This window comes from Equus przewalskii, chromosome 11, assembly GCF_037783145.1.
Source record: "Equus przewalskii isolate Varuska chromosome 11, EquPr2, whole genome shotgun sequence".
Classification (NCBI taxonomy): Eukaryota; Metazoa; Chordata; class Mammalia; order Perissodactyla; family Equidae; genus Equus; species Equus przewalskii.
In genome coordinates this window covers 13,676,161-13,685,185 of record NC_091841.1, presented here as the reverse complement: position 1 = coordinate 13,685,185, position 9,025 = coordinate 13,676,161, and the positions used below count along the sequence as shown (strand labels likewise).

At 33.6% G+C, this 9,025-nt stretch overlaps 1 protein-coding gene across 1 annotated transcript in view; it reads right to left on the bottom strand.

The window, feature by feature from the left end:
• Window positions 1-4,245: 4,245 nt before the first annotated feature.
• The window catches only part of LOC139074623 (olfactory receptor 8U3-like), an 80,406-nt gene continuing 75,626 nt past the window's right edge, over window positions 4,246-9,025 (bottom strand). Inside the window, 3 exon segments of the mRNA XM_070566084.1 lie at window positions 4,246-4,696; window positions 5,294-5,308; window positions 6,360-6,383. Coding sequence (XP_070422185.1) covers window positions 4,246-4,696; window positions 5,294-5,308; window positions 6,360-6,383 — 490 coding nt within the window.

Genomic DNA, 9,025 nt, shown 5'->3' with positions numbered 1-9,025 from the left:
ATTGATAACAAACATTTTATTCTGTCAACAATGTCCTATAGACACTATGTGACCATCTTTAACTCTCAGTTTGTATAATTATTTCTAGTCCAGGGGATACTTGAGGATCCTCCCTTTGATAGACATCACTTCCAGAATTAATTCAAGGAATTTATGGGGGGAAAATGGAAAAATAGATATATGGACTTACACTTTTAAAAAATGATAAATGGAACTCCACTTGATATGACTATATGTTGCACAAAACATGTGAGGAGAATTTGTTAGTATCAAGGATGAACAACTGGAGGGACCCTATAACTGATGGCTTCCTTCAGCTGAGGTTTTCTGTACAGTTAGCTTAGTCTTTCAGGACCATGTTTATCTCAAGTATAAAATACCTTGGAAAATGGAGGATGAGATCAAGGGTCACTAGACCTCTCCTATGGGGTTATCCATGCTATTATGCCTGTTCTATATAGTTTTGTAAAATTAAGTAAATTTAATGATGACATCACTCCTCTACAAATATTAAAACTATAATGTGGGAATATTATGAACAAACTTTTACCCATGAATTTGAGACCATAGACGAAATGGGTAAATTCCTTGAAAAATCCAAACTAAAAAGTATACTAATTTGTTACAGAGAAACTAAAGGGCTACTTATCTGTGAAAAGGACTGAACTAATAATAGAAAAACTTCCAAGGGAAACTAGAGGTCAAGATGATATCCGTGAAAAATTTTACTAACATTTAATAGAAAAACTCCACACTTTTTCCTCTAATAAGTAGGAGAAGAGAGACGACTTCCCAACTAATATTTTGAAGTCAATATTATCCAGACACCAAAACCATGGAGAGATAGGCCAATAAAACGATATTGCAGATCACTATCCCTCATTATCATAGACTTAAACATCCTCAATAAAATATTAGCAAATTTAATCCTATGTATATATATGAATGCTAGCTTAGTTCAACATTCAAATATCAATAATTTAATTTATTATATCAACAGAATAAAGAAGAAAAAATATGAATTTCTGAATTGATGCAGAAAAATCATGTATTAAAATTCAGTATCTATTTATAGCATAAAATAAAATTAAACTCTCAGTAATCTGGAAACAGAAAGGAACTTCATCAAAAAATGATAAAGGATATGTACTATAAAACTTACAGTTTTATTGTGGATAAACAAAAGGATGAATATTTTCCCATTAAAATTGGAAAAAAGCAAACCTGTTTTCTCTTACTACAATTATTATAGACCATAGTGAAGATCCCAGCCTGTGCAATAAGACAAGGGAAATAAATAAAAAGACATAGAGATTTGAAACAAATAAATAAAATTCTTTGCATTTGTAGATGACATTATTGTTTATGTAGAAAATGAATCTGCAAAAGTTATTAGAACTAATAATTAACTATAGCAAAGTCACAGTTTAGAAGGCCAACATACAGAAGTCCAGTGTATCTCTGTATACAAGCAATAAATTATTGAAAGTTTAAATAAATATATAATTTATTACAATAAAACCAAAAACAAGAAATATCTATAAATCTAACAAAATATGTGAAAGGCTCACCTGTTGAACATGGCAAACACTGATGAAATAAATCAAAGCTGTGTAAATGAAGAATTACATTTTGCTCATGGATTGAAAGACATGATATTCTTTAGATGTGAAACATCTAGTACCTGAATGAGAGAAAAGCATAAGTTGATTCTAAAACGTAAATGGAAGGGTAAAGAAATTAGAACAGGCCAAAGAATTTGAAAAAAAATAAAAACAATGTTGGAGGCCTCACATACTACCTTTTATTTTTCTTTCTGTATATGTAGAACACACTTAGAGTAAGGCATAATGGGAGCTAATCATTCAAAACAAAAGAAAAAAGAGCAAAGTTAAGTAGACACAGAAATAGAAATATAATCCAAGACTTCTAAAGAGATTGGGGAAATTGGAGTTTTGTTATCTGAGGCTTAATTTTTATATATAGGTTGCTAAAATTAACATCATGATGTGGGCCTATTAGAGCATAATGATATTTTATTGTCAGTGTCAACATCTGAAGTGATTTATTCTTTATGTATATTATGCATTATTAATAATATTATAATTATGATTGTCATTATTATTGTTAGAAATAATTATATGGCCTATGCTTGACCTGTCAACTATAAAGTTGCAACAATAAAGTCATTTGAATATTTCTCCAACTGTCTCAAGGGCTTTAAGAATCTCAGTTTGCCTCTACTAATCTTGATAGCAATGGAGCTCAAAAATACAGAAAATGTATTTAACCAAATTTAATTTTGATGCAAATATATTTCCCTCAGATTTCTCTATGCTTATTAATGATAAAGGTTGACGTTATTAAAACAAGAAAACTAAAGAACCATAGATTGAATACTTAAAGAACTAAGTCAATAAGTAGGTTAAATTAGATTACATAGTCCGATTTTAAGTGTTTTGAATGGAATTTCTGTAAATGATAAGTTTCCGGAATATGAAATAACTTCTTGGCAATTTTTTGTTTTAAATCTTGTATGAAGAGGAAGAAGATGTTTAAAAGGAGAGATGGAATTGGTTTTGAATTTTAAGTACTCAAAAATTACTCTTGACATGTAACTAAAATTTAAAATCTGAACTTTAAATATTGAGACTTCTGTTATAATCTCAAAAGTCATCATAAGAGAAGCTACCCTCCCTTTTCAGAGATTAAGCCCTGGAAAAAAAAAAAGGAACTCTAACCAAATAACATGTTTTTGGAAAAGCTGAAGTGGAAATTTCTCATTGTATTTGCATGGGGGTCTACCACTAATAATCCTGCATGCAAATTCCAACATGTGCGGGGGCTTTCCACATTTTTTTCACAGTTGAAAGCTTTATGTAATTTGCAGCTAGAACATCACATACTGGTAGTCAGAAGTGAGTGCTTTTGGCATTTCTCAGATAGATCTTGGCAGCATAAGTAATCAGTCTCTCACTGTTTTCCTTTTAGCCTCCACTGCTGTTCTCTTTATGCTGCAATCCAGGCAGCAGGGGATGGTCAGCCCAGTTCCGCTGAGGTTCATGCCAAGAAATTCTCTGACAACAGCTAGGAGTCCTACAATTCAACTCAGTTCTGACACTATGTGCATGTAGATAAGATCAGATTCCATAGGTTGAGGGCTCAGTCCCATGAGACTACCCAACTTCTGATGTTAATTTCAAGTCTAGGTTGTTTCTTGTGCTTCTGACCTACTGAGTATAAATCAGAAGTTTCCATGACCTCCCTCCTTGGGTTCCATACATTTTCTAGAGTGGCTCACAGAACTCAGGAAACTAGTTACTCACTAGATTACTGGTTTATTACAAAGGATATCAAGTGATACAAAACAACAGCCAGATGAAGAGATACATAGAACCACATAGGGAACAGAGTATCTTCTGTCCTCATTGAGTTTGGACCCCAGCACAGCGGCAGGTTGAAGTGTTCCTGTTCAACAACATGGAATCTCTCTGAGCCCATTCCTTTTGGGTTTTTCTGAAGACTTCATTACATAGGCAAGATTGATGAAACCATTGGCCGTTGATGATTCATTCAACCTCCAGCCCCTCTCCCCTCCCTGGAAATCAAGGTGTGGAACTGAAAACCTCAAATATCCATTCATGGTAACTAGCCTCCATGTTAGGTGCTTTGCAAAAGTCACCTCATTAACATAAGAAAAGACACCTGTGTGACTCTCACCATTTAGGAATTTCCAAAGATTTTAGGAGCTCTGTGCCAGAAACTGGATGGAGAATAAACATATATTTCTTATTATAAATTGTAATATTACAAACACCCTTTAGACCAGTTAAAATATGTCAATGAAGCCAAATTTCAGCTATACAATTATGTCTACGTTCTTGGAAACTTGAGAATCAATTGTTTTTTTCTTAGTAAGTATCCTATTTTTATATCCTTAAATGCAAGTATTACTATATGATTAATTTCTCCAAATAACAGAAAAAATATAAATGCAATACTGTATTTTGTATTGATTCAGAGATTCACAACCTGGAATATCTGAAGACATATGGAATAGGCTATTCTTTTTGTGATTCAGTTCTGTGAATTAAACAGTTTTCCCTTTCCGGTTGCATCCTCATATGACATACGAGTGTAGAGAATGAAAAGATCTGTACAATCCTTAGAAGCTGTAACATTCATGGAATTCTTGGAAGTAATAGCCAACTGGTAGAATGTGATAGGATTAACAGGGACTTGAAATTAGCAGGGGAAATGTTTCATTTCTACGGCCCTTCTCACAGCATCCTTTACCTCTTTGTTTCTCAGACTGTAAAGGAGAGGGTTTAACATGGGAATCACCAGCATACAGAACACAGAAACCACCTTCTGTTCTACAGAATACTGGGAACTTGGCTGAATATAATTACAACTTCAGGTACCATAGAATATGCTCACAGCAGTCAGATGAGAGGCACAGATGGAGAAGGCTTTCTGTCTGCCTGCTGCTGAGCGGATCCTCAGGAGACCAAAAGCAATGAATACATAGGAAATGATCACAATGGAGAAGGCTGCCATGTCAACGACTCTAGATAAGGTTAAGAGCAACAACTCATTCATGGAGGTAACTGAACATAACAGCTTTAGCAGTGGGAGAACATCACAGAAGAGCTGGCTGACAACATTGGAGCTACAAAAGGGCAGTCTCCATGAGCTTATTATGTATGTCAGTGAGTTAATCATTCCACCTACAAATGACCCAAAGACCAGCCCTACACACTTCCTCTTAGACATGGCTGCAGTGAAAAGCAAAGGGTTGACAATGGCCACATAATTGTTGTATGCCATCACCAACAGCAAGAGCCCTTCTGTGGTGGTGAAAACCGAAAAAATAAATGCTGAGCTATTCAGGCAGAGAATGAGATGGTTTCCTTCACAACCAAGAAGTTGATGGGTATTTTCAGTGCAATAACAGATGAATAGCAGGCTCCTACAAATAAAAGGCAGCCGAGGAAAAATGACATGGGTGTGTGGAGCTTGGGAGTGATTTGGATGATAAAGATCATGCCCAGATTCCCCACCAAGGTAATGGCATAAATCACCAGAGGGACACAAAAAGCATAACATTCAGATCAGCACAGTCTGTCAATCCCAAGAGAATAAACTCAATAACAGATGTAAAATTCTCTTCAGCCATCTGTTAGTTCCTTATCTTGAAATCTGAGGTGAAAAATATAAGGGGCTTAGAATGAACACAGAATAATTTGATATTTATTAAAAACAAGCAAACATTTATAGACTTGAGAAATACATTATTTTGCTAAACCTAAGTCCCCTCATTTTTAATAGTAGGAGATTAACTAAATTCTCTCTTATTCTTTTAGTGCTATTTATGACTCTATCCTATAAGGAAATACGTGAAAAAGCATTTTGGCTCTCTAAAATTTTAGTCTGTCTCTAAAATACCTACCTCTATAGGAAGGTGATACCAGCATGAGGGGCAATGATGGCAAATAAAATGAATTTGAGAAACCATATTTAAGCCTTTTTTTGAACACTTCATTTTGAATATAAAAGAATTAATTACAAGAAGATCTAAAATCAGGTGCACTATTAACTATGTAGTTAATCCACAAAAGCACTATGACGTAATGAAAGAACTGGCAAAAATTATGAGGCAGTGGGCCTGACCTCCAAAGATGATGCCATGATACTCTTTACAGTGCATAAATCTTTGGCCTCTTCCAACACTCCCTTGTCAGCAGTGTGGAAGGAGATTCTCAGTGCAATCACCCAGTGCTGAGACTCAGAGCACAGAAAAATATGTCTTGCTTACATGAAGCAGTTAGAAGAGTTCATCTGAGGCTGTGAATAAATAAATTATATATTTATTTTTTGCTCATAATTTGTTGTTATATAAATGCCTATACAAATAATGTATATTTAGTGCATTTAATTATTTACTGTATATGAGTATATATAAATATATGTTTACATACACTCACATGCACATATATAGAAAAGATAAAATTTAAAATGTGGCTAATCACAATCACCTATTGCTCTGGAATACTTTTTCACATCCTGCATAGAAAGATAAATACATGTGATCATTATGATTTTCTACTCATCTTTCTGACTCATTCTTTTAGAATACCAATTGAACAACATTTTCTCAAGGAAGAATCACCTATTGTAAATAGTTTTCTTTACAAGCATAATGAAGGAAATGGAATTTATATATGAGATTTAAAAATTCAATTATATCTCTTATTCAGAGAAGAATCCTGCCAGAAATCTGGTTTAGACTCAAAGCTTACACTCGTCAAACTAATGAATGATATACTCTTGGGATTATATTATACACAAGACATAACAGTGCTGTCAAAAATGATTGAATACTCATTTTTTACAGATTGAAGAATAAATATACTTCCAAAAACACTTATATCAGAATATCTAGAAACCTATTCTAAAAAATTGGTAACCTTCATGGAGAAAAATGAGAGAGATGTTAAAAATTAGACTGATAAGGAGAAATTGGTAGTATGCATTTTCTGGGGGCATTTGTTAACCTCTGTAACTGGAATCTTGGATTTTAATAACTTTGCTTTGGAAATGACTGAAAAATCGGAGAACACACGTAACAAATGTTTTTAGATATTTGACAGCTGGTAGCACAGGACTGTGATCTGTAAGAGAAGGGACACATTTGCTGGTCCCTGATGTGTGGTGGTGGTGGGGCACATGGAGAGCACAAAAGGCCTATTGACTTGAAGACAAAAATTCAGATCAGGCAGGGCTGGGGTGCCTGAAATATGTGGAGCTGAGTACTGGAATGGAAAGACTTAAGCAGACAAAGTGTTTAAGATATTGGCATGAAGTCTGTTTCAAACTTTGAATGATTCCTAACTGCACATATTAAGGTAATACTCCGTAAGACCAGATCAAGAACTACCAAGGAAAGAGAAACCACCAGAGATCTCTAGGATGAAAACTACCAGTTCACAAATGGTTGAGATATGTTCAAATTCTGCCAAACTTTAGTGAAGAAAGTCAGTGAATATGTAGGGAAATCAATGGAGACAATGGAAGAGAAAAGAAATCACCTCAGAGGAAAGATTTCATTAAACTCCACTCTAAAATAACTCAACATTAATTCTCAAAAAGAGTAAGCAGATTTGCAAGTAAATAAACTACCTACCAAAGAAAACTCAGCCCTATTCAAAGAAGAACTAAAAAATTCTGACTCAACTGCAGAATGTGCACAATGTCCAGCATCCAAAGAGATATTTATTTGCACCTGAAGAAGCAGGAAAATGTTATCCACAACCATGAGAAAAATAAATCATCAGTACTAGACCCAAGAATAACAGAGACAATGGAATTAGCAGACAAAGACTTTAAAACAGTTATAAATATTTGCAAGAATTTAAAGGCAAGCATAGATATTAAAAAGAGAAAAGGGGATTATAATAGAGAAACAAATTGAGTTATTAAAATTGAATATAATATTGGAAACTAATAATTCATTGTTCATTTGTTAAAAAGTGATAAGACATCACAGAAAAAATATCTCGATGGGCTCTCAGCTCAGGAAACACTACAGTTGAGTCTCTCATAGTAACACAATAATTGTTATGGCTTCACCAGATGAAAGGACAAGGCATAGATATCACTCATTTAAAGATGAGACATTAATATCAAATCTTCTAGTTATGAATCATGTGATTTGGGCAAATTACATTTTTTATCTGAGATTGCTGTGCTCTGAATATGGCAATAGCAATATCTATCTCACAAAGGTTAAATGATATGTTTTTAACCCATGTTCACTACTTATTTTTATTGGAACAATAAATCCAAATAAAAAGTTCTATGTGATGATGATAATGTCATATACAGTTTTGAATCTGTTTCCGTTTTACTGGGATAAAGCTGACGTCAAAGTATTTTTCATCGTTACTTTAATCACTGACTCTGTGTAAGTGAGTGAATACATTTACACCACATAGGTGTCCATGGAACTGTACAGATCATTTATGTTGTTTTGTTCCTTTTCTTGAATTGTCTCTTACATTTTCTCACTAGGGAATATGTAGGGTGTTCTGCATAATTAGCAAGCACCAAAAGGCAATTTTTTAAAAATATCTCAGATGATTTGGGAACAATCATTGGAAGGACTTGTGTGCTACTTTCTCAGGGAAAGTCACAAAGAAAGGAGGAGAACCATAAATTCTCCCCACCCGAAGAATAAGTAAGAGAAATTTGGGAGACGAAAATCCAACTTTTCATTAAAAGTGAATGAATAAGAATGGTGGTTGATTTTGATTAGGCACCTGGGTGTTGGTAGTTTCCCATGATTCCTAGCTTCTTATGGTCCCTGGAAGCTGATTATTTACACCACAAAAATTCGTTATGTCCTTTGTTAACTGTGTTCCCTGGAGTAGTATGGTATATTTAGGGCATTAAGTCCTATTAATTGACTAGATGTCATAGATCCATTTGATTTATGACAGATAATAGCACCATTTGGATATTGCAGCTGAAGAGAAAGTTAGAAATACCTTAAAAAAATCACCAACCTCATCTATTAAATACTATTAAGGTTAGGCTTTTCAGATAAAATACAGGATGTCCATTTACATTTGAATTTCAGATAAACAACAAATAATTTTTAGTATAAGTCCTATGTAATATTTAATAAATATTTCTATATAAATATACCCAGTGCAATATTTGAAAAGGAATATTTAAAAATGTGTATTACCCATGCAACATTTTCTAAACTGAAAATAATTTAAATATAAGGATATACATATATTTCCTAAGTTTATAATTCCCATGCATGAACTTTTAGATATTTTAGTTGTTTGTTTTCCCTACTGGATTGTTTAATTCTCAGGTTTTTTTTTTTTTTTTTCAGAATGGATTTTGCAAACTGATTGTGTAGACTGACAAATAAATAGAATTTATTTTTTCTGCTGAGGAAGATTCACCCTGAACTAACATCTGTTGCCAATCTTCCTCTATTTTTTGTATG